Raw genomic sequence first — 26565 nt, 5'->3', positions numbered from 1 at the left:
GGGCTCTCCGGGCGCTCTGCGAGCGCGCTCACACGAGCAGCCACGCTTTGAAACTTTCACTGCACATCTGTGCATCCCTGCCTGCGCTCGGCAGCGAGCCAAGCGCCGAATTCCTGCGAGTCCGTGCAGCTCCCACACGTCCACAGCGCTAGGACCCAGAGGGAGCCGGCTCGCCGTGAATCAGAGCGGAGCCCCGAGCGCTGAATGAGGCTGCGACGGCAGCGGCGATGTGAATGGCTCTGCGGGCTGGCCACAGCGGCCGAGGACAGGGGTGCCACGGAGCGCGGAGCAGCCTGCACACCCTCGGGCAGCGGCGAGCAGCGCTGCGGCTCTCAGGTCAGTGAGCCGCACGGCCCCGCACCGCGCTGCCGGAGCCGGCGCCGCCGCACGGCCCAGCCGCGGGGCCAGCGCCGGCTCTGCGCTCCGGAGGAGGCACGGCTGCGGCGCGACGGCATGGGACGGGACGGGACGGGATGGGACGGGACGGGACAGGACGGGACGGCATGGGACGGGATGCGACGGGATGCGACGGGATGCGACGGGATGTCCGTGCAGCACGGAGCGCTCTCGCTGCTTGCGAGCGGCGCTTGCAAGCACGGCGTGGTTTGGTGGGAGCGAAAATCGCATCTGCCAAAGGCAGGTTTGGCGGCGCGCACATCTGGAAGGTGTTCGTGGGGCAGCTGTGGATAAGCTTAAAGCTTGAAAAACATCTTTAGCGAGAGCAGCTTAATCTCAGGGAAATGCAAGTGTTCTTACTCTTTTTATCCAGGTATATGGGAACTTAGTTTTATTTGCATTCTACAGCAGTTACACCTATATGAAAATTCTTTACTGGCTTTGTTCTGAATATTGAGGCTTTCTAATTTCCTTTTTTCCCCGCCCTGTGATAATTCTAGTCTAGATAAAAACTCCTTTCTTTCTTTACTAATATAAATAAATAGGAATTCTGCTAAATCAAAGTGTGACTGACCCAAGGCAGGATCCTTTTAGCTGCAGACAGAGCAGTACTTCACTAGAGACCGTGTATCCTCTGGGATGTCCACTTGGAAAAGCTCACGACCTCCCTGCTGCCTGTGTGTAGTGACAGGATGGAGCTGACAATGTTTATTGATTTATAGCTGGTGATAACACTGTTATAGCTGAGACACTGCTCACAGATAAAAACAGGGACCCCAGGCAGGGAGACAGAAGGAATTTGTGTGCTGAGAACAAAAAGTGTTTGTGCTTCGGTTCTTTCTTCAATTTAAATTCTCCTTATAAAGCTCAAGAAGTTTTAGAAAAACACCAAAAGTGAGCGTGCTTGTCAGGCTGGTTTTCCAAGTTGTCACAAATTGGAAGTTGCATTGTGGCTGTAAGACAGATAATTTATGGATGTTTTCATGCATTAGAGTATCATAATAAAGTTTTTTGGGGCACATTTTTTGCTCAGCCAAACTAAAATGTGACAATTATCTGCAATAAGACAGAGAGGGAGCTGACTTGTCTGTGCATTCCTGCTTGTGGCACTTCTGAGCTGGTTCAGATATTTTGGAAAACAGGCTTTTAAACCCCCCTGTCAGCTGCCATTTCAGGCAGTTTTGTCTGAAATTCAGAGGGTTACAGTGTTTTCTGCACTTCCTCAAGAGGTTACAGGGATGGAACGAAGGGATTTGAACAATGAATCAAATATATTGGAGAGTTCTCAAGTATGATAAGAGAGACTTGGCCTTTAAATGTATTAATAATCATAGATATGAATCATTTTAAAACAAATCTCAGCCAGGTCTGGAGAGGAGCCCCCCAACACATCTGTGCAGTCCCAGTGATTTCACAGCTTGATCAATCCCAGCCACTCACCCCGGAGGGATCTGGCCCTCCCAACAAGGTGGTAAAGAAAGCAACTGTGGCTGTATTTCCTCATCCTCGTGGCTCAGCAGTGCCCCTTTTCCCCACCAAAGTCTGAAATTATCTTTTTAGATGTCTTCATTTAAGTTCAGTGGAGAGCTACAATGAGCACGAGCATCATTATTTACCCATATGCTAAATAAACAATTCCTTCATAGACTAACTGAGCAGCCTATGAAATAACCACGGGATATTAATTTAAAAATCAGTTCAGAAAAAGACCTAAAATACATATTAAGATTAGCATTTTCAAGTGTAAAATGTCTTTATTTAATGGGAGTCTAGAATAGGGGTCAAATAGAACACATTGAAAACTAGATTGTTTCAATCAATAGAATAAAGCCCATAAATTCCCTTACTGCTTCATGGCTTCGGCCATATAAATGTTCCTTTCATCATAGATTCTATTAATTGGTTTTCTGTTTCCTTACAAAATGCTTTCAGGACTAACAGAATATTGAATACATACTAATTAGCATTACTGACTTAAAGGCACGTGGAAAAAATACTGGCAGTTTTAAGAATTTAACAGAAATCTTTGATTTTTTTTTTTTCATCTACATTTTACAAACAAACTGCTGATAAAGGAAAAAAAAAAAAAGATAAAGGGTTACTAAACCCGATGGTTTCGTTCCAAAAGATTCAGTGCTCTAACAGCAACAGTGAGCGCTGGATTGGAGGGGTTAGAAATATTTGTCAATCCCAAATGTGGGGCCAATAAAAGCTGGGGAAACTCAACCCCTTCCAGCCCAGCTACAGCAACGCTGACCTCTGCCGGCAGCTGCTCGGGCAAAGGATTTGTTACACCGAAATATTTATTAAATCTCATTCTACTCCCAGAGAAAGGGGCAACACCTCTTCCCACCGAATTTATCTCGTGGAATGAAAGAAAGAAACTTGTCCCAGGGCAGTGGGGATGGAGAAGGGGCTGGAGCACCAGGAGGGGCTGAGGGAGCTGGGAAAGGGCTCAGCCTGGAGCAAAGGAGGATCAGGGGGAATTTCTGGCTCTGCACAACTCCTGACAGGAGGGGACAGCCAGGGGGGTCAGGCTCTGCTGCCAGGGAACAGGGACAGCAGGAGAAGAATTGGCCCCAAGTTGTGCCAGGGGAGGGTCAGGTTGGATATTATGGAAAATTTCTCTCCTGATAGGGTTGCCAGATACTGGGACAGGCTGCTGAGGGCAGTGCTGGAGTCACCACCCCAAAGGGTTCAGAAATGCCCAGGTGTGGCACTGGGGACGTGGCTCAGTGGTGAGCTGGTGGTGCTGTGTTAAGGTGTGGATTCAATCTTCTTAGAGGCCTTCTCCAAACTTAATGATCCTGTGGAAGCAAAAGGCCATGCACCAATGCTCCTACAACTGCAGTCCTGCCCTGGCCAGAAGGAAATTCCCCCTCTGCTGGGTCTGACCTGGGCAGGGTCACAGAGGCCAAAGCATTTGAGAGCATTTCTCCAACCAAAGGTCAGGGACAGATGTCCTGTGGGATATGTTGAGGCTTTTTCTCTCCCCACAATGCCCTTTGTGCAGCCCCACAGAATTCATTAAATATTTGTGTGTGTGTGGATGTGAATTTATTCACAAAAATTATGTGGTCAAGCAAAGGAAGTTTGCTTTTTGCTGTTGCCAAGAGATCACAGTGTCAGCCACTGTAAGTTATGTGCACTCTTGTCTGCCCAGTGCCACTAACATTAAAGCCATGGAATTTGGGGGAAAGAAGATCTCAGACCCTCAATATAAACCCATGCCATCCCCAAATCCTGGGTGCTGCTGGTGGTTCTGGTCACTGGTTACAAGGATAAAAGGATAAAATAAAACAAGAAAAGGTGCAGGGTGATGAAAGCCTGGAACATTTTCTGTATTTAGAGAAACTACAGAGATTATGATTTCTAAGTCTGGAAAAGAGATGGCTGAGCAGGGGTGTGAGGGAGATATTTATAGTCACAGTTGTCCTTAAGATGTAGAGAGGAAATGGCAGTTGTCAAAAATCGAGGAGCAGGAAATAAAACTGGCAGGTGGCAAAGTCGAGGCAAACAAAACAAGGTGGTTCCTCTCTCTGGGCATAAGGGAGCTGTGGAATTGCTCCCCACAGATCTTGCAGGTCACAGGGCTCAGGGAGCAATCAGACACACTGAGAGCAAAGCTGCTGCCTGTGCTTCCATCAGTCTGTGGTTCCAGAATGACCTCTGAGCGGCCCAAGGAGATGCTCCCCACGTGTCCCCCACTCCCCAGCCAGCCCCAGGGGCTGCAGGAGGCAGAATTCCTGACCTGCTGCTCTAATTCCTTCTCTTTGGTGCTTCAGCTGTCAAATACTTGACCTATCCCCCCCCAAAAAAGGTGACTGTGTAATATTTACTGTGGCTTGCCAGATCATCGGTGAAAGAATGGCAAAAGGTAAAATAGCATCCTTCATTTTGGTGTTTGCTCAAGGATTAGGTGTAGGCCAGTGTTCATGGATGCTACCACTACAGAAAGACATCGGTGATGAGATTTACAGCTCCTCAGGCAAATCAGTGTCTGAGGCAGTGGGGAAGGGCCTGTGAGTCCTGGGGCATCTTGTGAAACTCACTGAAATGGGGAAATACCATTTAATCTCATCTCAGTGTGGCCTTCATATGGAGCTGGCATCTTATTTGAAATTTTTTACTGAACTCAGGTCTTTTCTAACAGCTTCCACTAAAAATATTATGCACCAATAAATCTCAAGTAAAAGGTAGCAGGGCAATGCCTCATTAATTACACTGACAATAACCTTTCACTCTGAGAGCTGCATCCCCCCGAGAAATGCAGCAGAGAATGGCAATGCCAGCAGTGAATCCTGGATGCCAGGAACCTGAGTGTGTTGGCAGAGAGCTGGGGAGTCACCAAGGACATCCAGAGCTGGCTCCAGCAACCCAGAGTCAGAACAGCTCCTGGGAGAGACACTGAGATCACACCAGGGCTGGACAGCAGGAGAAAATCAGCAAAGTGCTGCTCAGTATTTGGAGCCTGCACACAGCTGAGAGCTGCCCAGTGCAAGGAGAAATCAGGCCCTAAAAACACTCCCCAAGGAGGCCTCTGCCATAGTATCTAAATTCAAATGACTGCAGCAGGTAGTTGGAAATAACGTTTGATGGCTTTTCTGCCATCCTCTGAGCTCACTGAATGAAACACCTCTGACTTCTCCTTGGCTTGGAGGCAGCTGTTTATCACCTTTCTCCTTTATTCCCCGAGGCTCCTGCATTTGCAACAATGCTTTGAGAATTTATGGCACAGTGCTTGACACCACCAGATGACCCAAATCAGGATGGATCAGTCACACACTGTCTGTTGCTGGGATTGGTTTTATCACATAAAATCCCAGGATCGTTTGGGTGACAAGGAAATTCATCCCATCCCACCCCTGCCATGGCAGGGACACCTTCCACTGTCCCAGTGTGCTCCAAGCCCCATCCAGCCTGGCCTTGGGCACTGCCAGGGATCCAGGGACAGCCCCAGCTGCTCTGGGCACCCTGTGCCAGGGTCTGCCCACCCTCCCAGGGAGGAGTTTGCCCCCAGTACCCATCTAACCCTGCCCTCTCTCAGTTTAAAGCCATTCCTCCTTGTCCTCTCTCATGGACAGGACTTCCACATTTCACAGTGGCATTTCCTGGAGGAAACTGAGAGGTGGTGACAATGCACCAAGGTGAGGAGCTCCCTGGCCTGGACTTTCCAACCACACCCTGACACAATCCCCCCTCAGTGTGGCAGAAATCAAACCTGCAGTGACCAGAACACTTGAGGTAGTTGAAGACTTCTTTTATTCAGGGATTTTCTAAAACTGAACATCAACACAGACCATTAACTGGTTCCAAAAAGTCTTTCCCTCATTTATCTTCCTGGCTCCAAAATCCAATTTCCTGTCCCCATGGGGTCCATAACAATGTGCTAATAAAAGTTCAGATTCTGCTCCCACTGACTAGTTAGGAATCAAAATCCTAACTGGGATTCAAGCACAAAAGACAGACAAAAAAAACAACCAGGAGGTAAAACCAGTTCTTTGAATTTTTTTTTTTTTTGGGCCTTGGTTTACGTATGATTGACAAAATCAAAGAATCATGGAATCATTAAGGTTGGGAAAGACCTCCAAGGTCATCAGGTCCAACCTCTGACAAACACCACGATGCCCACTAAACCATAATGACCATTTATGTTATGCAAACATGAAGCTCCTCCAAGAATAAAATCAAAGAAATGAATTAAATGAATGACTAATGGATAAAATGAATCTGGTTTGTAACCCAGGGCTGGTCATTTCTTTTGAACTGCCATATTTATGAGAAATGTTGCTGCCTTAAAGAGGATGCAGTGAAAATTGCCTTCATTTACTTGTTAACTGCCCAGGAAATTTATAAAGATTACACTGATTCTGAGAGTTCTGACCTCCAATGAGTAAATTAGCCCAGTGTAAATACAGCTGGGAAGCAGATTATGTGTCTGATAACCTTCTATTTGCCAAGTATGGCTTTGCAAGGTGAAAAACTATTATTTTGATTTTTTCCAGTTCTTAATCACTTTGTATTTCCCCCTGTTGTGTGAGTAGAAAGGTGACACAGGTTTTTTTACTGGTCTGGTTCACTGCTTCACTTTGACTGTTTTATTTTGTTCCTGACACAACCATGTGTGATCCAGGCTCTTTAAAAAAAAAAAAAAAAAAGAGTTATTCAGAAATGTTTGTGATGGGGATTTCCCAGGAACCTCATTGCTACGTAATACTTTGATTAGGATACATTTAAGAGTTCTGGCTCAAAGAATATATGTTTTTCTCTTTTGAAACATAGCTTTTATTCTTTTTCTTTGATGACTTTATGTGCTAGATGAGTCAGGTATGAGAAAAGACCTGTGCTTGTTCACAAAGAGCTTTGCCCTGTGGTGGATGACACAGCCTGCATTTTCCAAATGCATCATTTCCTGCCCATTATTCCATGATCCTTTTGGGATACTCTGTGTCCCAGCACCAGGCCAGCGAGGGGTTTGAGGCGGGGGCATTCCCACAGCCATACAATCTGCTTATGTGAATTATTTATACCATAACATGCTCACCTTGCTCTTAGAATCTTCTATTTGCCCCTGTCAGACACAACGAGCCCTTCACTCCCCGTTGTCCTGTGCTGAGAGGACATTGAAGGGTTCTCTCTAAAAAGGAATAAGTTGATTATTCTTGTTTCTGCTCAGTGTTAGCAATCTTATCCATTTCCCTCAGCAAAACTGACCACAGCAACTGCACTTCTTACCTGGGAGGAGAAAGCACATGAAGTGTGTCAAGAGAAACAAGTAAGCACAGAACAAGCCACAGAGGTGAGGTGTGGGTTTATTTTCCATGTCAAAAATCTTTTCCATCCCTTCCCTCTTTACTGGGGAGCAACCTGGTCCAGTGGAAGGTGTCCCTGCCCATGGCAGGGGTGGAATGGGATGAGCTTTAAGGTCCTTTCCCACCCAAACCATCCTGGAATTCCATGATGGGTGTTATCAGTGCTCTGAACGTTCAACATCCATGTTTTCGTTCTGCCTGGATCCAAGCACTCCCTGCCCCAGTCCCTCCTGCCAAACCTTCCTCTCAGCATTTTCTCAGGCACAAGCTGTAAAGAGGAGAGTGCAAAGGGTCACTGCTCAGCCTCACATTCCAGGACACTTTATCTATGCCAAAAGTGTGAGTTTCTGGTTTTGGCAAAGCACCCAGAATCCAAAGCATCAGAGGGAGTTTGATCCTTGAGCTCTCCCTGGGTGCACGTTCCTGGTGCTGGGCAGGGCTGTTCTGGAGACCATTTCTTTTCTCTGTGTGTTCTGAGACAGAAAAGTGTGTGGCCCTTTCCTTCTCATTTCTTCCCTCCTCTTTGAAAGCAAAGAAATTAGAAAACCATTTAATGACCCGCAGAATTTCTCCCCTTTGTTCAGTATTTCAAATTTTAAAAAGAATTTGAGTAATTTGAATTCAGTCTTCAGCACTTGCTTATGCCATCATTTGAAAGAAAGAGGAAATACTTTCTGTGAAAATAACACATCTCCAGTGCCACAGGAAAACTGATGTGAGGTTTAAAGTTTAGATTTGAAGTTCATCTCTCTCCCTTTGAATCTGCAAAAGCTCATTTCCAAGTGACATGTATTCAAACTCTGGCATTGTGCACAGAAATGAAGTACACACCTAATCAGCAAAACTCCCCTCTGGTTTTCATTTTAAGCAGGCAAAAAATGATATTGTAAGGCTCAGACCTTGATTATTGCTTTGAACCTAATACTAATGCAAAGAAACCCCAGAGAAAAGTTGAAAGATGCAAAATTCAGTCACAATAGGCTTCTTTTAAAAAATGGTTCAGTTAGAAATCTGCTAGACATATGTTATTTAAAAAATAGAATAAAAAGCCAATTTTTTGTGTTAGACAATGTAAAATTGTCATGTATTCATCATCCGATGAAAATTGTAGCAAAAATAGGCAAAAACCAAAGAAAAATTTATTCCTATTGCCACAATTATGTCAATAATCTGTGGAGTCCCACTTTTCAACAGCATTTAATATTTTCATACTACAAATCACATCTGGCTACAAATGTCATCTTCTGTCTCCTCCCACTCCATCCTCATCCATATTCTCTTCCTTCCAGTTCACAATAAAACTGCTTTTTTGTAACCACAATGATTCTTCCTGACAACTGATTCACCACACAAAAGCATTAACAAATAACACTGTAATAAATGCAAGGTGCACAGCAAATAGCCAGACAAGGAAAAGACATGGTTACATATGGGGTTAAGTGTTGTAATGACAGCTAATTTCAAATATATCAGGTTATTTGTACTAATTCATATTGGCACAAACCCCATGGAAATTCAGATTTGGGAGTTTTCTGGATGTGTTTTGTGGAGCTACAGAAGGTGTGAAGTCTGTGACACCTATGTTCATGTCCTGCTGCAGAAGAGTGATGGATTTTTAAGTGAAATCCAAGCCAGAATCACGATTATGTGGGGGAAAGATCATGGAATTTAATACAGAATCATTAAGGTTGGAAAAGACCTCCAAGATCATCAAGCCCAACCTTTGCCTGAACACCAGCACACCCATTAAATCATTCTGCACCCCCTGTTGTGACCAGTGCCCCACAGCAAAGGCCAAACCCCCACCCCTGAGCTGGGGGTCCCAGCAGGGCCTTCCCAGCAGATCCCAGAAGCTGAAGGAGCAGTTCAGGACTCAGCATTCCCAGATTCCTTGTGAAACCCAAACACTGGCTTGGACAGAAATGGTGAAAGGTTTGGGTGGGATACTGGGAGGGAATTCTGTGGCTGCTCCTGGATCCCTGGCAGTGTCCAAGGCCAGGTTGGACACTGGAGCTTGGAGCACCTGGGACAGTGGGAGGTGCCAGGGTGGAGCTGGATGAGCTTTAAAGTCCCTTCCAAGCAAACCATTCCAGGAATCCATATTGATTCTTTCTAAAGCTGGGCCTCACCTGAGGTCCTCCCACCTGCTCTGCACACTCAGCCAGGTGAGGAAATGCCCAGTCCAGCTGCAGGGGCTGCAGCCAGGTGTTGGTGGTGTAACTGCAGTCCTGATAGCACTGGTGACTACAGAAGGCTGGCTCACCCTGTGTGCTGCTGCCCTGGGTCACAGGAGGACTGTGGCTCATCAACTGTGACATCAAATTCAGCTGTTAATTGTGCATGGAATTCCTGCTATTACAGTGGGATGGGATAGCTACACATGACAAATATTAAATATTCATCAAAGCAAGCAGTTGATAAAATTGTGCAACCATGTGCGTGCAGGGAAAATGATGATTCATTTACAGATGTGCTGCTGATTTTTCATCACTGCACCCAACCTGGGGCACATCAGGAACCAGACAAATGTTTAAACACCACCGTTATTTTCCACTAGAGAAACTCTTGTAAAAAGTCTGACATTTCAGCTCCTCTTTGAAACAATTTCTGCTGGATGTAAGAAACAAAACCCATAGGAATATCCTTTTGGGATTGATTCTCTAAATATAATGACTAAAGAGGCTTTACTCTAAAATACTGCAGTTTTTGGTGCTAGTACTAATAGCTGCAAGAAGTTGGTATTATTTATCTTTGTAAAACCTTCTAAAAAGTTGTTTTAACTCCTGGAGGCTGCGAATTTTCTGTCCCAGAGACAAGGCAGCACTGCAGCATCATTCAGAAGCAAGAAATGAGAGAGGGCTAGTGTCTAGTTCCAGTCTGTAAATCTGTACATTACACTGGAGCCTGCTGTAAGCCTAGGAAATGGAAACAGAAGGGAGCACTGGTGAAAATCTTCAAATTATTGCAAAGAACAGGTTTTCAGGAAGCAATTAACTGTCTGACTGGGAATATCCCTGCTTTTTATTTGATGTCAAACTCATGGGTGGTATTTTGAAACATTTGATTGAGCTCAGTCAATTAGCCTTGATTATGGTTTGGCTTTTCCCTTGGAATAGGCTGATCCATAGGGAATGCCACTCATACCAGCACTGAGGCAGAGCAGGATGACTCAGCTGATTAATCAGCTTTCTTGTCTCCTATTAAGAAGCAAGACTTTGGCTTCCCCAGCTGCTGGAGTGATCACAATCGAGCTCGTGTTGTAACTCCCCCAGCTTTGCTCACCCCTGACTCACATTCTGAGAGAAGGAAAAGTCACCTGCACCCCTGACTGTTGGAGTCCTGGATGAATAAAAACCAAAAACCAGCACCTGACCTGTCAGAGGATCATGGAATTACAGATCCCAGACTGGTCTGAGCTGGAGGGGACCTTAAAGCTCATCTCATTCCACCCCTGCCAGGGGCAGGGACACTTTTCACTGGACCAGGCTGCTCCAAGCCCTCCCACACCTCTGTGGCTGAGGGACACAGCAATGCTGCACCCAGGGATTCCTGTTCACCATAAAGTCCTTGTTTGCAGGAAGAAGTTCCCATTCCTGTTGCTTTCTGACTGAGATGTGTCCCTAATTTGGAACGAAACATAATTCCCATGTTTGTGGGTTCTGATAATTCCTTCCAGAAAAGCAGGTACTGAATCTTCACCTTTTTTATTTTGCAAATAAATCTAATCACTTCCTTAGAAACACAGCACAGAATCTGCAGATGAGCAATTTTTTTCCAATCCAAAAATCAGATTAATTTATTAAATAAGTTAATGGAAGAAAAAAACCAAAGGATACTTGTAAAAATCTTAAGTAAACACAGAGCTTTTTTCTCTTTCTTTAATAGGTAAATGGCACAAAAAATCAGCCAGGGTACAGTCACAGTGTGTAATCATGGTCATGAAATGCCTATAATGTAAATGGACTTAATGACAAAATTAAACAAATCTCAATTAAAGGCACAATTATTCCAGACAGGCAAAACCCATCACTCTCCCAGCTTCCCACTAAGTAGATCTCCAAGCATGGAAAGGTTGCCAGCGATGAGGAACAGTTTAGAAAGTTAATGACAGTACAAATGGGATTGACTGGAGACTGTAATCCTGGCTCTGTAAGCATTGCCAGAGGCCTGACATGAAGGAACAAGTACTATTTCGAGCAGACTGCAAAGCCAAGGCAAAGATTAACATCTGTCAGAATCAGCTACAGATGAGATTCTTATTGATCCTTGAATGCCACAAGAATTTAGAAGAGCTCAAAAGAACTTTAAAGAGAATAATCAAGTATCTATGGATTTGGTTTGTAAATCTGAAGTACCTTTCCTACATTTCAGCTATTTTTTTTCAAACAGCTCTGTGTGATGTAGCTCAGTGCTACAAGGCAGAAGAGCAATTTCTTCCAACTTAGTCAGTGTCAAGCTTAGTCTTGCAGGAAAAGCAGTGGCAGGGAGCAGTTCTGGTGCTGTTACCAACCTCCAAGACAGCTTTTTGTGTTTGGACTGTGTTGCTGTGGATTTTGTTTCTGCCTCATCCCTATCTATCCCTACTAACAAGATTAAGGCTTTGCTCACATTCTTCTAATTAAAATGCTGTAATTCTGAGAAGAGATTCCACATCTTCTTTTAGCAGGGTAATCAGTACATCTGTGAGTTCAAGTTACTATTTTTTAACATCAAAGCTTGCACAAAGATAGCTCTCTTCCATGCAGGCCATGACTTTTTATCCACTCTGGTTTGAATAACAGGCTCCATTTTGTAGTGGGTTCAACATCACCTCCTACAAGGAAAGGCTGGGAGAGCTGAGAATGCTCAGCCTGGAAAAGAGAAGATTCCAGGGAGACAGGACAGCCCCTTCCAGTGCCTAAAGGGGCTCTGAGAGAGACTTTGGACAGCCTGGAGTGCCAGGACGGGGGGAATGGCTTCCCACTGCCAGAGGACAGGGATGGATGGGATATTGGGAATTAGGAATTGTTCCCAGGGAGGGTGGGCAGGCTCTGGCACAGGGTGTCCAGAGCAGCTGTGGCTGCCCCTGGATCCCTGGAAGTGTCCAGGCCAGGCTGGATGGGGCTTGGAGCAGCCTGGGGTGGTGGAAGGTTTCCCTGCCAACCAAAGGCTCCCAGCATCTTGTCCTGTCAGGAGCACACGTGCATTTTTCTTCAGCATTTTTTCCTTATCAAACTGGAAGAGGCATGATCTGAGTGGAGCGTGTCCAGGGAAGGGAATGGAGCTGGGAAGGGGCTGCAGCAGCAGGAGGGGCTGAGGGAGATGGAAAGGGGCTCAGCCTGGAGCAAAGGAGGCTCAGGGGGAATTTCTGGCTCTGCACAACACCTGACAGGAGGGGACAGCCGGGGGGGGTTGGGCTCTGCTCCAGGGAACAGGGACAGGAGGAGAGGGAACAGCTTCAGGCTGGGCCAGGGGAAGATTGGGTATTAGTGAAAATTTCTTCACTGAAGCCATTGCCACAGGCTGCCCAGGGCACTGATGGAGTGGAATACCTGGAAATGTTCAAAAAACATGTCAGTGTGGTGCTTGGAGACATGCTTTAGTGGTGGACATGACAGTGCTGTGTTAATGATCTTAAAGGTTTTTCCCAGCCTTAATGATCCTGTGAACTTCAAGCTGTATTTCACTTACCAGGTGCAGCCTTGAAATTTTATTTACAAAGCTTTTAGTTCTGCAGCTTCTCCTTGCTATATGAAGGCACCACTCCACAGGTTTCAGAAGCCCCTCCAGCCCTCACTCCTTCCCCCTATTTTCTCTGAGGCTGTGACACAGCACTACGAGACAGTTTTGTTTAATCAGCTTCTGCAAGTCTGCTTTGGTGAATGTAGCTTGAGGAAACTCATTACAGCAGTTTAGTCCTCCCAGTCCAAGAGCTCCCACATTCAATCCACTGATTGATCTCACTGTGGAAATGGGAAAAAAAAAATTGATATCTAATATAATAAAACGTAGCAAGGAAAATAATATGCTGGTAAACACAGGAACAGTAATCTTCTAATCCTGGCTTACTTTTATAAGAATTCCCTAATTTCCAAATCCTCATAACAGGGAAGTCAGTGACCCCCACAGAAAGATGAAGTACGAGTAGTTCAGAGATGTCCAATGCTATCAGTGATAGCACTGTGTTGCAACTCAGGGATTCAGAGCTGTCCAGACTCAGAGCAGGGCCAAAGAGAGTTCTAGAAAATGTGGTAGAAGCACTCAAGGGCACAGTTTAAAGGAAAAAGAGGCATCTTTCCCATTATCATTTGTACTGAAGCAAAAATGCTTTCAACCACCAGATGATGCCAGAAAATGTAAAGACCCTTCAAATCCTCCTCACATGAGTGAGTTGCCAAACACAGATTTATAGGAGCTGCTGAGACTGCCAGGTCAGTCCAACTCCCTGTTTCCTGTTCTTAAGCAAAGGTTGCTGTACTTCATTTAAACTTCTTTGCTCTCTGTTCTGTGCTTGAAGGATTCCCACAGCACAGGACAGGATCTGATCTTTCCTTTACAGACACTCTTCTGCTGAGCAGTCCTTTTGCACAGAGGGTCTGTGTGGCCAGGGGAGCTGTTCAAAGACATTTATTCCAGAGACAGCTGCAGGCTCCCAGCAAGGGAGGACGTCCTGCATGCTGCATCATTCACTGCTCTGCGTGTTACACCCTTCAAGCTTTGTGTGAGGTGAGGATATTCCAGAGCTGTCAGGCTCCACAGGTTCAAGATCCAGACAAACAAACCCCTTCCCACATTGAAATGTCACCTTAAATTTCATTTCACCTTAAATGGCTGAGCAGGGAATAAAAACCTCCTATCTTAAAACATCCACAGCAGCTGCCTCCCCTCAGACTCTGACATAATACAAAGATGGAAAACTCCTACTCCCCACCGCTGGCTGGGTCCGTGCCCAGCAGCCCAGCTGAAATATGGCCCCAGCTCAAACTGTCTCTGCTCTCTGGGACCATGAGCAGATTTGTTGTGCAGCAGCTGCCTGACACACTCGGGATGCTGAGAGTGCTGAAGTTTGGGCTGTGCTTCTCTGGCCTCACAGGTTTGGTGGTGGGGTGGCAGCTGAAGGAGAGCTGAGATTCTCGGAGCATAGGTAGGAATGAAGCAACACCTAAATCAATCTCTGTGCTAACTCAGCACAAGGAAACACTACTTGGATTAGTTTCTCTGAATGTATATTTTGTTGCCAATGTACAGAATCCGTCACATTTTGTTACCACCCCTCCTTAGAGTTGCCAGCAGTTGTCTGGCATTGTGAGTTAATGCAGCAATGAGTTAAAACAATCACACAGCACGGAGTAAATACCTTCCACAGCAGATGAAAGCCAAGATGCTGAAGAGGACTCACATGTGCTGCAGAGAAGGCTGTGTGGGGCAGCAGCTCTGAGGCAGCTGGACTCAATGTGTGACAGGAGAAGGCAGGAGCCTTGCAGATAAAGGAGGCAGAAAGCACGTGAAGCAGCACTTGGAGCTGGAGAGGAAACAAAACAGAGGATGTCAACACATAGGCATGACCAGGGGCAACAATGAGAGAGTCAGAGAATAGATTTTTAGGGATGGCTGTCCCACTTTCCTGCTGCTTTTTAATCCATCCACTCCATAAGGAAAGGTGCAGAAAAGGGTTTTGCTAAAGAGAGAAGGAGCTGGTACTCACATGGATTACAAACACTGGCAAAACCACTCTTCTTTTTCTACCACTTGAGGCATGCAGACACTAAAATACAATGAACAAATAAGGACAATAAGGCAAATAAAAGCATGTGAAGAAATAGGATCAGTTTCCCAAACATCCTAAACACTTGTGCTTTGCAGTGGTTTACTCTGCTGCCAAGTAATCAAGATGATCTCCCAGGCTGAGCTCAGAAAAACATACAGGGGGAAAATGTAGGTATGGAGCATTTTGCAGGGTGTCAACACTCTCCCACAGAAAGCAGGCTTTAATCCTCAGTAAGTGCTGAGTACAGGCATACAAAGTATGAAAGCCCAGGGGTAAAAATTCCAGCAGCAGCACAGTTTACAAACCAGGTCTGCCTCTTTGTGGAAAATGATGCAGCACCGTTGTCTGGAGTGCAGGAGCTGCAAGGTGGAACTCTCTTTGCTTGCTTCCTTCTTCTGATTGTGCTCAGATGAGCCATGGCATTAAAAGGAATATCTGAAAGGTCTAAGCAATTGCAAAAACCTCATGTTTTTCTTGGTAAACTACCCTAGACGACAGGAGACTCCTATTTCTCCTGCAAGAACTACTTGTGCTTGCAGAGAACATTACAAGATGACACTGCAATCTGATAACTCAGTGTTTCTGCGGTTTACTTTGTTTTATTTGGTGGTGTTTCCAGATTTTTTGTGGAAATCTTTGCCCTGTTTCTTAGGAGGTTTTACCCTCTCATTTCAAAACTACACCACATCTAAGAGGTTCCTGCTGTGCAGGGAAAGAAAACCCTTTTTTCCACCTCTTTGGTAACTAAATTTTTAAGCCACCAGCAAGTAGCAAAAAAACTTCAAAGCTGAAAGTTTTTCTTGCACCCAACTAAGGTATTTGCTCAGTTTCGATTTAACACAAAGATTGTTACTTAATATATTTTAAATTGTTATAATATATTACTATATCACTATTTATTTACATCTGCTCAGTTTAAAACTCAATGCATTTCAATCTCTGTAGTGGAGTGCTTAGGAATTCTAAAAAAATTGTTTTGAACTCAATTTCAAAAGGGAAAGGCAGGTGGGAGTACAAGGGTTTGAGCATTACCACACCTTTACAATCTGCAGAAAAAACTCAGGCTTTGAAATGAGCAGACAGACAAATATCTGCCCAAATCTTGAAGATCCCCTCATGTACAGCAGGACACAAAGCTTATGTCCAGTTGTCCAGAAAATACAGAAACATCCTTCTTCAATGTAGAGGACATGTCAAAGAATACAGAAATCAAACAGCTAATGAGCAACAGCCCAATGATTCAGGGTTTTTGTACACAAAATTCACCTTGGGGTATGCTGGTTTAAGGAAAAATATTAAGATTTTTCTGTAGTTCAAAGTATTATGCCTGTGCCTTGTGAGTTATAGTAAGAAGGGCACAGAATGACTGTGACTGGTCTGGGGTCAGTATCCATTTCCAGCTGCAATAAAAATAAGGAATTCGATTCTAAAGGTGTCATTCTAGGGGTTTTTGTCATGATTTTCCTATTGTAATGTAAAATAAATCATAAGAGAGGGCAATCATTATTCAATCCCTAAGAAGGCAATTGAATTCTGTAGGTCTCATGAAAGTAAAATAGATTTTAAAATGGGAAAGAATATCCTAGGAATTAAAAAAAACCAAAAGGAGGTGGGCAGTGGAGAAGAGGAACATTGCCACTGCTTGGCAGGAATCCTGTGTTATTCTCTATGATACAGAAGTAAATTCTACTGACCATAAGAGAGTGGGGAGGATCATTTTATTAAGTGTTTGTAAAACCACCCGACATTTCTGGATGGAAAAATCCTGCACAAGCAAAGCAATATTCCATTCCAGTATGGATTGTTTCTTCCCTATCTCAGCACTCTGAGTGAACACAAGAGCACCTCCATGTCATAAGTTTCAGTTTTGCAGATTTTTGTCTATGTCCTTAAGGGTTTTTTAAATGGAAAAAAACCCAGCACATCAGTTTGAATTGCTCCAGCTACAGAACTTTTTATCAGGTGCAGCCAGGCCCTCAGTTCAGCAGAACAGAGATTTTAAAGTTCTCAAAACTCTAACCTTTGCTGCATCCTTCTGTACTCTGGCTTGCCAAGCACAGACACCCTTCAGCTTCCCTTTGGAACTTCTCAGAATTCCTGCCCTATTAAAATATCGTTGAGTCATTGAAAATAGTTATAAACACACTGGAAGATGTGTAGAAGATAAAATTCCTTTTGGATGTAAATAATTAATCGAACGGGAAAGTCTGAAGAGTCACGGCCATAATTTATGGCTGCTCCTTGTCCTTACATAATGTTCTTTTCCAAATTCATGATCCAGAGAAACACTGAAGATGATGGAGTCTACCTTTGGGAATGTGATCATGACATCCCAGCTCATTTTTGTTTTTTACCTCATTTTTGGAATCACTGCACTGATGCCTTACACTACAATTGTTGAACTGCAATTGCTGAAAATCGCCTGTGTTCAAGTTTATTAGTGCAGTTGTAGAAAAGTGAAAAAGGAGAATATAAATGAAAATTGTGAGCCTGAATAAAAACGAAATGCTAGCATTGCTGCTGGGATTCAGCTGGTTCTTATTAATCAGGGTTTGGAAAATAATCAGGATTTATATTCCCTTCTGAATAGCTGGAATAAGATCACTAGTTGGAAAGGTTTACTGGCCCTAAAGATATTGTATTTTTCTGCCTTAACTACTCTTGGCTGTAAGAGGGGATGTAACATCACAGTCTGATTGCCCTCATACTTTCTGTTCCCAGCTGAATTCCAGTTTGATTTTGGTAGTGCTGTGAAGTCTGAAATTCCAGTTCTTTCATTCCTGGTAATTTTGTATTGGAAACCTCAGGGCCAAATATAGCAAGCCAACTATTCCCAAATTTAAATCCATTTGGGAAAGGTGTAGAGGGGAGAAGGGCAAGCCATGCTCCAGCCTCAGGAAGGTCTTTGGACTCACTGTTTTAAGCAGCAATAGGGAATGAGTCCTGCTGTGTTTGGACAGGAACTGTAGAGAGCAGCAATCCCCTCCTGGCTGCAGCTGGGTAGGATGGAGGCATCTAACTTTATATGGATGGATTTATCCCATTTATCCTGCAGTAGTTTTCCTCTCAGTTAGTGCCTGAGATCTTTAGTCACTCCTTGGTGCCTATGAATTAGGATATATGAAACCCTGGAGTCCTGTAAAATATATATATTCATCTCCAAGGCGATATGGAAAGTTCCAAAGCAATCATCACATGTCAATCATTGACTTTAGGATTTGCTTTCTGGATAATAATATAGGGATGATATACAACCCTGGTATGTTCCCATAACTTCCTCTTAGCCAGGGTTTTTATTTCCAGCTCATTTAATTTACCAGCTTTATGCCATTAAGGTCATTGACTTCAGGAGAATCAGATTCACATGCTCCTCCAAAAGCTGTTTTCTGTCATTTATTTTCAGATTTGTCACTAGTTTTGTAAGTGATGTGTTTCCCTTCACTTTATTTAAAGAGATTTTTATCTTGACAGAGACAATTTCTTTATCTTTTATTTAATAACTGTCAGTTTGGTTTTGTTATCTGCAGCAGGATAAAGCTTTCTGCTCTGTCAGGGTGGCTCTGTGCATGTTTAACACTCACTAACAGCCAATCTGTCACAGCAAGGGCTGCATCCTGTCACAAGCCTTTACTGGTATGGCCACCCTGACCTAAGAGCATGGTGCTTTTCCCAAAGGAATCACATTTTAGATGACTGTTGATGTCTCTGAATTCCCATGAGCATGTTCTACAAGCCAGAGTATCATGATGCCAAACACTGTAAAACAAATTTGAGAAGCAAAACAAATTATTATATTCTTAGAAGTTTTGATTTTGTTTTACCGCTCAGGAGTTTTAAAATGAGGTTTCTAAAGGTGAGCTGTGCCTGTCCCGTGTCACCAGACCTGTCACCTCCTGTCAGACACCTCCAGCTGTGGCTCCAGGCTGGATCTCTCCCAGCAGATGGCCTCACTCAGCACCAAATGCTCTCAGGGAATGGGGTATCAATGAAGGTGATGGGAAAGACTTATTTTCCTCACTTCAGACTTCTCTATGGAGACACCAGCAAGTGAAATATTGATGAACTGGTTCAGGATGAAAGAAGGGATAAAGTTAGGCCCTTGCAAATGAGCCACTTCCATTACTTATACCTCAATAAATATAGAATCAACATTAAGAAGTGTTTACCAAAGCCTCACTGGCTTTGGATTTGGTGCATCCCCACCCTACAGAATCACAGCATGGTTTGGGTTGGAAGGGTCCTCGAGGATCATCTGACTGCAGCCCCTGCCATGGGCAGGAATATTCCACTATCCCAGGTTGCTCCAAGCCCCTCCAACCTGGCCTTGAGCACCTCCAGGGATGGGTTGAGACTCATGGTGCAATTCCCCCTTAAGCACCCCAAATTCCCAGAGGCTCAAAGGGCTGTGAACCATCCCTGTTATTATCTTCACCTGGGCCAGGGCTGAGTCAGAGCTCTGCAGGCAGATGCTGGGTGCACATCCTGATGACGAGGAGGATCACGGTGACATGATGATGCTCCCTGCTGCAGGGAAGAATTTTTCTCAGTCTACTGCTCTCCCTAGAAATCCTCAAAGGAACATTTCAGTGCTGGAGGCATTTGGAAAAAAGGAAAAAAAAAATAAAAAAAGGAAGTGTATGAGACACAGGTAGGTTCCAGCTGGCTCTCCAGCACTCATAAACCTCTTATTTACAGGCTGAGTCACTGCAGATACAATGCAGGAATGAAATGTTGGGTCCTTTAGAGATTCCCATTTTCTTGCTCATCAGCTAAGATCAAGGCAAAGCTGTGCCTCTGACACTGCTCTTAGTCATAATGGCTTCAGGATTCCCTTCAAGGCCTCCCAGGGCTCAGAAATCTTTTCCTTGAGTTGCTACTGCTAAATTTTAATTCATATAACTCGTATGCTGGTGAAAATGTTTCCAGGAGACATGTGCCAGAGGTACCTTCTCTTTACCAGCAACTTCAGCAGCAGCTGCCTCCCTCATTTCTCTCTCACTACCAGAAGCAATGAGACAAAACTAATTCACTACTTGTTGCTTATTTTGGTGACCTTCATAATCCCATTTGCTGCACTGACAGCCAAGCAGTTCTGTTTATTTTTTGCATATCCCTAAAATATGCCAACAATTTCAAGAAGGACAGAAAACAACATTCCAAATTGTATCATGCCTTAGATTATAACATCCTCTGGTTATGTTTATTGACTGTGTTTATTTTTATTTATAAAGTAATTTACTTGCTGTGTTTGACTGAGACAAATGAGCATTAATTTATCTTTTCTCTGTGTAGGAGCTGCTTTAATGGCATCTGGTCAATGTGCAGTGAGAAGGCTGCACTGACTGCTGTTCTTATTGGAAGCAATTAATTTAGTAAATTTATTAAATTTTCATTCCTAATAACTTTCCAGGCAACATTCCCTGTTTGTCCATTTTCCCTTGGATTCTGTGGGTAACTTTAACAAAAGGGGAATTCTCTAAACATATTTTGTTTGGCACTTGTTGCACTTACAGGTCCTGCAAGCAAAGAACTTTTCAAGACACAGAATCATTTGCTTTTTGATGTGATCCATTTCCCCACTCTCCAGAATGATGGAATCCTGGAATGCCAGACTGGTTTGGGTTGGAAGGGACCTTAAAGCTCATCTCATTCCACCCCTGCCATGGTAGGGACACCTTCACTGGCCCAGGTTGCTCCAAGCCCTGTCCAGCCTGGCCTGGGACACTTCCAGGGATCCAGGGGCAGCCACAGCTGCTCTGGGCACCCTGTGCCCAAACCAGTCTGGGACTCTTTAATTCTACTCTGCATGTGCTGAGACTAAGCTAAATAAGATTGAAGTGAGATATTTTTTACCCACCAGGTCTGTCATCCTGTGTACAGGTAAATCCTGAAGAAAGACTCACTTCAGTAGGATATTTTATGAATGTCTGGGAGTAGCAGAACAGAGGAATAGTCTATGGATGCTGAATAACACTGCATCATTTACTGGATTCCACCACAACCAGGAATCCGGGAAAAAGACAGTAAAAGAACTTAAAAAAAAAAAAGTCCTGCTGAAAATAAATGCTTTTGTGGTTAAAAACCAGCCAGTTGGAACTGAAACAGTGTTTTCTTAGGGTGGCAGAACAGTTGGAAAAGTTGTTGGATTATTTTTGGCAGTGGCCAGCACATCATAGCTCTATCATTACTGGTACTCAACTCTCCAGAGTTCACTGAAAGGGTTATTACTTCACTAGCACATTCCTGCAAAAACACAGCATGCTCCATCTGTAGCACGAAGCTCTGGATTCTGGAACTCTGTGTGACCTTTCTGACATGCTGATATGAGTGCAACCAGCTCAGCTCCCAAACACTGCAACACCCAGGGAGAGCCTGAGCCACAGCCCAGACCAAGGCAGGGTGGCCAAACCACTGCGCACGTAACAGGGTGACTCCTGTGCCCTGCACTGATGGAAACAGGCTGGGAAGGTCTCAGCTGGAGGTTTAAACATCAAGTAACTTGTAACTGGGTGTTGTAAGAGCCAAACCCAGTGGCTGCCTTTGCTGGCAGCCAGTGCTCCCACTGACAGACTGTGCAGGTGGAAAGTGAGTCCAATTCATGCTTTGGTTAGCAGCTTGTTCTCCTTAGCAAATGCACTTCAGCCTGATGCAGCAGGATTTTTGCAGTACAGGAGTAGCTTATCCAACTCCTATTTACCTTATACAACCCCTACTTCCCTTATGAAATTGAGCAGATAAGCTATTGAATAATAAGATTAATAAAATTTTATTTCTATCCCATTCAGTGCCATGAATTTACAATCAGAAAATGTGTTTTGCTGAGAAGGTGCCAGTGTCCTGGATTTAATTGGTGCAGAAGAGAATGGTTTTCCTTTAGCTGGGGTCTGGATGACCATTCCCAATGTAGTGATTAAGACTGGAGTCATTGCTGCCCTTACAGCAGCAACACAACAAACACCTAAGTATTTGCTTTCACGTGCCTGTGAGTTTTGTATCTTCAATTCTTCTCAAATATCAGCCACAATCAGATATTTGTCTGCCAATAAATGGCAATCTGTGATTCTCCTCCTGAATTTAATTGTAACCAATTTTGCTTCCCAGAACAGATGCTGGGGCTGTGAGCCCTGGTTTGTGCCTGGCTGCTGTGCAGTGCCATCAGGTACTGCTGCCCCACTCCTGGGTTTGCTGAGCCTGGAGGGTGTCTGAGAGGAGTGGGAAGCAGTGGATCAATAACCACAGTCTAGTAAAGGTGCTGAGGAAAGGCAGCCCTGTCTTACAAATGTTCTGCTCTGCAAAGTCTGGAACTGCTTTGGACAAGCTTGATGCTGTGACAGGGAAAAGGCACAGCTCCGAAAGCCAAGGGGGTTTGTCCCTGTGCTCCTGCTGCCAAGGGGGGAATGGCACTGAGAACACTGATTTGCTGGCAGATTATTGACACCAACCCTTCTGCCCTAGTGACCCACGGCACACGCAGCTGGCAGGAGCAGCAGGGCCCCATGGCAAGGTGCAGCCCAGCCCGGCTCAGCTCTGGATGAAATAAGGACCTCGCTGGGGGAGCAGTTCTTCGTGCAGTCCACGCAGAGGTAAGCCAGCACGCACTGCCACAGCAGCCTGGAGGCACCCGTGGCCAGGCTCACACTGCAGCTGCTCCAGAGGAAGGGTAATGACACTTGCCCAGCATGGAAGTGGTGCAGTTTTGGCATTACAATGCCTGTGATAACCTCTGTGCCAAGGGTTCCCATCAGACACCCGTGCACCCCCAGCACTGGAACTGGCAGCTGCACATCCCCTGCAAGTTCAGGTGGCTGCACGAGGCATCCACTGTGAGCACCTCCAGAAAGCACCATCAGAGGCTCTAATAACTCATTATGTGACAAAGTCTGGAGAGAGAATCACAGAATCCCAAAATGGTTTGCCCTAAAGCTCATCCTGTTCCAACCCCCTGCCATGGGCAGGGACACCCCAAACTCCCCAAAATAGCCTATAAAATACCTCTGTGTGCCAGCAAAAGAGTTCACAACTCTCACAGCCTGAGGCACACCTATTCTTTAATGTTAACTTCTCTTGCCTGGGTTGTCATCAAGTTGAGTTCACTTTTTTAATGTGTCACTTTCTATTCTCCACTAACTCACTAACTGATAAAAAATATTCCATTTGGAATCTTCAGAAAAGTTACCATGTACCCCAAATATGTTCTGTATGTGTTTGGACCACATTCCACATCACGACTGAGCACAAGGAGAAGAAATACAAGGCAATTACAGAAAAAAGGCAAGCAGGCAAGGTCTTTCTGCTCTTGTGTTAATGGCCTTAAATAAAAAATCTCAGCATGGGCAACACAAGAAAACCAGAGAAGGGAGGTAAATGTAGCTGCATTTCAGAGCAGCAGATCTTGTATAGCAGAAAACCAGAACCAGCTCTTTGCTGACATTGCAGCATCCCTTTCCTATAGAAGGAAATAATAAAAAAGGGGTTTATGCATAAACACAATACACTGAGGCTGCTATTGGCATGGCTAAATTGTGCCTGGATTTTATTCTGCAAACCTTTTCCATTAACATTTCTGTCGGGAAAGCTGACTCTTGAGAGAAGCAATGAACCATCTGACTTTGGTTTGGTTGTGGAACAAGGGGTTACTCTCTGGAGGGTGCACAGCCGAGCTCCGAGCTACACCCAGCTCTGTTTCCTTATACAGAGGATGACGAGTGCTCCAGCACGAGCAGCACGTGGGAAAGCAGCAACTCTCAGCCTTGCTTTAAACAAATTAAAGTGCCTTTGGAACAGTAAGGATTTGCTCTGTGACAAACATTTGACTCTCCTCGTCATCATTTTGTCCCCAATGCCTCCAGCCCAACAGTTGCACAGACAAGTGCTCACACGGCTTTTAGCCTTTCTCTTCCTTCCTCCCCTCCACGCAGGCTCTGCTTCCCCTCCTCAGTCACTGCCTTCACTTGGTGTCTCCTGTTGGTTCCTTAAATGTTTGCTCAGCCCTGCACAAACCTTGCTGTTTATGTCATTTCAGCTCCTGTCTGAGATAAGACACACGAGATCCTGTGGGACATCTTAGGGTTGTTCTGCATTTTCCACAGGATTATGCTCTGGCACAGCACCCTGGTTGACTCCTTTAGCGCTGCTTGGGATTCTAATCTGAGAAAGCTCCACAGAGAGGGGGAGCTGCAACCATAATTGACCCACACCCATAAAAAACACAGAGAAATTCTGGGAAATCACAGTGGAACTGCAGAGCCCGATTCCTCTGGTACAAAACCCTGTTTGTCCAGTGGCTTTGGGGCTCCCTGCCTGCTGGCCAGCCACGGTAGAGCTCGGGGCCAGCTGAGACATGTCAGGAAAACAAGGGAAAGAGACGGGGAGGAGCCTCACCCGGGCTTTTCTGTTTATACCCTGTCTCTTCTTATTAAGTCTTTACAGAGGAAATACAATGTCTGCCCTTCACTGCAATTCCAGAGCATTTTTGAATGTCTCTCATTCCCAACATGTGGCTGAATTAGTCAGCTCATGGTAGTTGCCCAATGAGGTATTGGTGCTGCTATCTTCCAGCATGAAATGGGTCTTAGCAAAGGTTTAGACATTTGGCTTGCACTTTTCCACACCCAAACAGATGTCCCTGTCCGCTGCATTGAAGGAGGACCAGCACTGGCACTGCATCTGCTCTGCAGGGACTTTTGGGGAGTTCTTGCTTGTGGCATTCTGAAAAAAAACCAGGTGTTTCCCTGTCCAGAATTCCCAGTACATTGGCCACACAGCTGTGCTGTATCTAAGCAGAGGTAGTTTGGTATCCACAGTGCTCCCACATTTGTCCTGGAATGTGAAAAAATCCCATCTGCCCTTGTGACACAGATACCTGAGCCCTTCGAGGAAGGAGCTTGGGCTTTATCTGCCCTAACTCAGTGATGTGGTGTGTCCTGAAAGGGCAGCTGGGAGAGCTGGCAGCTGCTGGAGGCTGCTGAGCCAGCCAGCAGTGGGGCCTGGCCACGTGGCAGGTGAGCGTGGCTGCTGAGGGTGTGATAATGGCACGAGGTGCTGGCTTGGTGGCCCCCACTGTAGCCCCAAGAAAACCTCTGCAGACAAATGTAGGGAATGGACAGCTGTTTTAGCCAAGGGACTGCTTCTACTTTCACTCCTGTGCAGCCAAGAGACCAGCTCTGGCCAAAAAGGTTGCTGCAAAACACACTAGAGATCTGACTCCTGGGAACATGCTGTCACCATATGGTCTCCACATTAATAACACCAAACAAGTGCTTCATAAACAGTGCTCTAACGACAAATACCAGAGGAATTAATAATAATCTAGCTATTATTTTCTAATGTTCTCGCTTTATTAAGAACACTGATGCTGTCTGAATGAGCTCTTCCGGAAGAACAACATCTGGCACTCACATGAATACCTGATGAAATCCTTATGATCCCGGGTATCTGATAAATTTACGGCCAGAACAGCAGCGGTTTGTGCCCGTCTGGCTCACAGTAACCGTGCCCTTCTCTCTCGTTCTAGGTCAGAACGTAATGCCCATGCTGTTCTACACTCTGACTGCAGTAACAGTGCCCTTCTCTCTCGTTCTAGGTCAGAACGTAATGCCCATGCTGTTCTACACTCTGACTGCAGTAACAGTGCCCTTCTCTCTCGTTCTAGGTCAGAACGTAATGCCCATGCTGTTCTACACTCTGACTGTAGCTTTTTTGATCGGCACACAGGCAGCTCCCAAGTCAGAGGACAATGCTCCACTGGAGTTTCCTGCAGAACACTCCCTGCTCAGTACCCGGAGCAAACGACCCCACATTGCCCAGGAGGCTCCGCAGACATCCCACGGCAACGCCACGTGGAGCCTCAGCAGGAGAGAAGCTCTAAACATCACCATGGACCCCAAAATCTTCCGGAAGCGGCGTTTCCGGTCTCCCCGGGTGCTGTTCAGCACGGAGCCCCCACCAGTGGCCGGGCAGGGCCGGAATTTGGGATTTCTCAGCAGCACGGGGGCTCTCAACAGGACTGCCAGGAGCAGGAGGAGCACGCACCCCGTGCTGCACCGCGGGGAGTTCTCGGTGTGCGACAGCGTCAGCATGTGGGTCGGGGACAAAACCACAGCCACCGACATCAAGGGCAAGGAGGTGACGGTGCTGGGCGAGGTCAACATCAACAACAACGTCTTTAAGCAGTACTTTTTCGAGACCAAGTGCAGGGACCCCAAGCCGGTGTCGGGCGGGTGCCGCGGCATCGACGCCAAGCACTGGAACTCGTACTGCACCACCACCCACACCTTCGTCAAGGCCCTGACCATGGAGGGCAAGCAGGCGGCCTGGAGGTTCATCCGCATCGACACCGCCTGCGTCTGCGTGCTCAGCAGGAAGGCGGCCAGGCCCTGAGCCCGCGCCCTCCGACCCCCCTACCTCAGCCTGTAAATTATTTTAAGTTATAAAGGACTGCATGGTATATTTATAGTTTATACAGTACAGAAAGAACCTCATTATTTATTAAACTCTTTTGGAAACCTTTGGTGTTTTGTAAGTTATTTACTGGCAGAGCTCTTTAAAGTGAGTGTTTGTTTTAGTATCATTCACCTCTACAACTCTGGGCTGTTGAACAAGGTTTCAGCA

The 26565-nt window shown here is 45.3% G+C and overlaps 1 protein-coding gene and 1 long non-coding RNA gene across 4 annotated transcripts; one reads left to right on the top strand and one right to left on the bottom strand.

Moving 5' to 3' along the window:
- NGF (nerve growth factor) lies at nt 1-26565 on the top strand. 3 transcript variants are annotated; one of them, XM_068173112.1, is made up of 3 exons: nt 1-336; nt 22411-22538; nt 25607-26565. In XM_068173112.1, the coding sequence occupies exon 3, from the start codon at nt 25618-25620 to the stop codon at nt 26332-26334; it is 717 nt and encodes a 238-aa protein (XP_068029213.1). In that variant the 5' UTR covers nt 1-336; nt 22411-22538; nt 25607-25617; the 3' UTR covers nt 26335-26565. The 3 variants fall into 3 exon arrangements, with proteins under 3 accessions (XP_068029213.1, XP_068029212.1, XP_068029214.1); XM_068173111.1 differs by having other exon boundaries at nt 25469-26565; XM_068173113.1 differs by lacking the exon at nt 22411-22538 and having other exon boundaries at nt 317-336.
- On the bottom strand, nt 12450-19001 carry LOC137462586 (uncharacterized). Its single transcript, XR_010993731.1, has 3 exons — nt 18860-19001; nt 14893-14952; nt 12450-14709 (listed from the first exon to the last, which is right to left on the bottom strand). It is a non-coding gene; the product is annotated as an uncharacterized lncRNA (long non-coding RNA).

Source organism: Anomalospiza imberbis, chromosome 26 (genome assembly GCF_031753505.1).
Source record: "Anomalospiza imberbis isolate Cuckoo-Finch-1a 21T00152 chromosome 26, ASM3175350v1, whole genome shotgun sequence".
NCBI classification, from domain to species: Eukaryota; Metazoa; Chordata; class Aves; order Passeriformes; family Viduidae; genus Anomalospiza; species Anomalospiza imberbis.
Note: the sequence above shows the minus strand (reverse complement) of the source record. Positions and strands in the feature narration are given on the sequence as shown.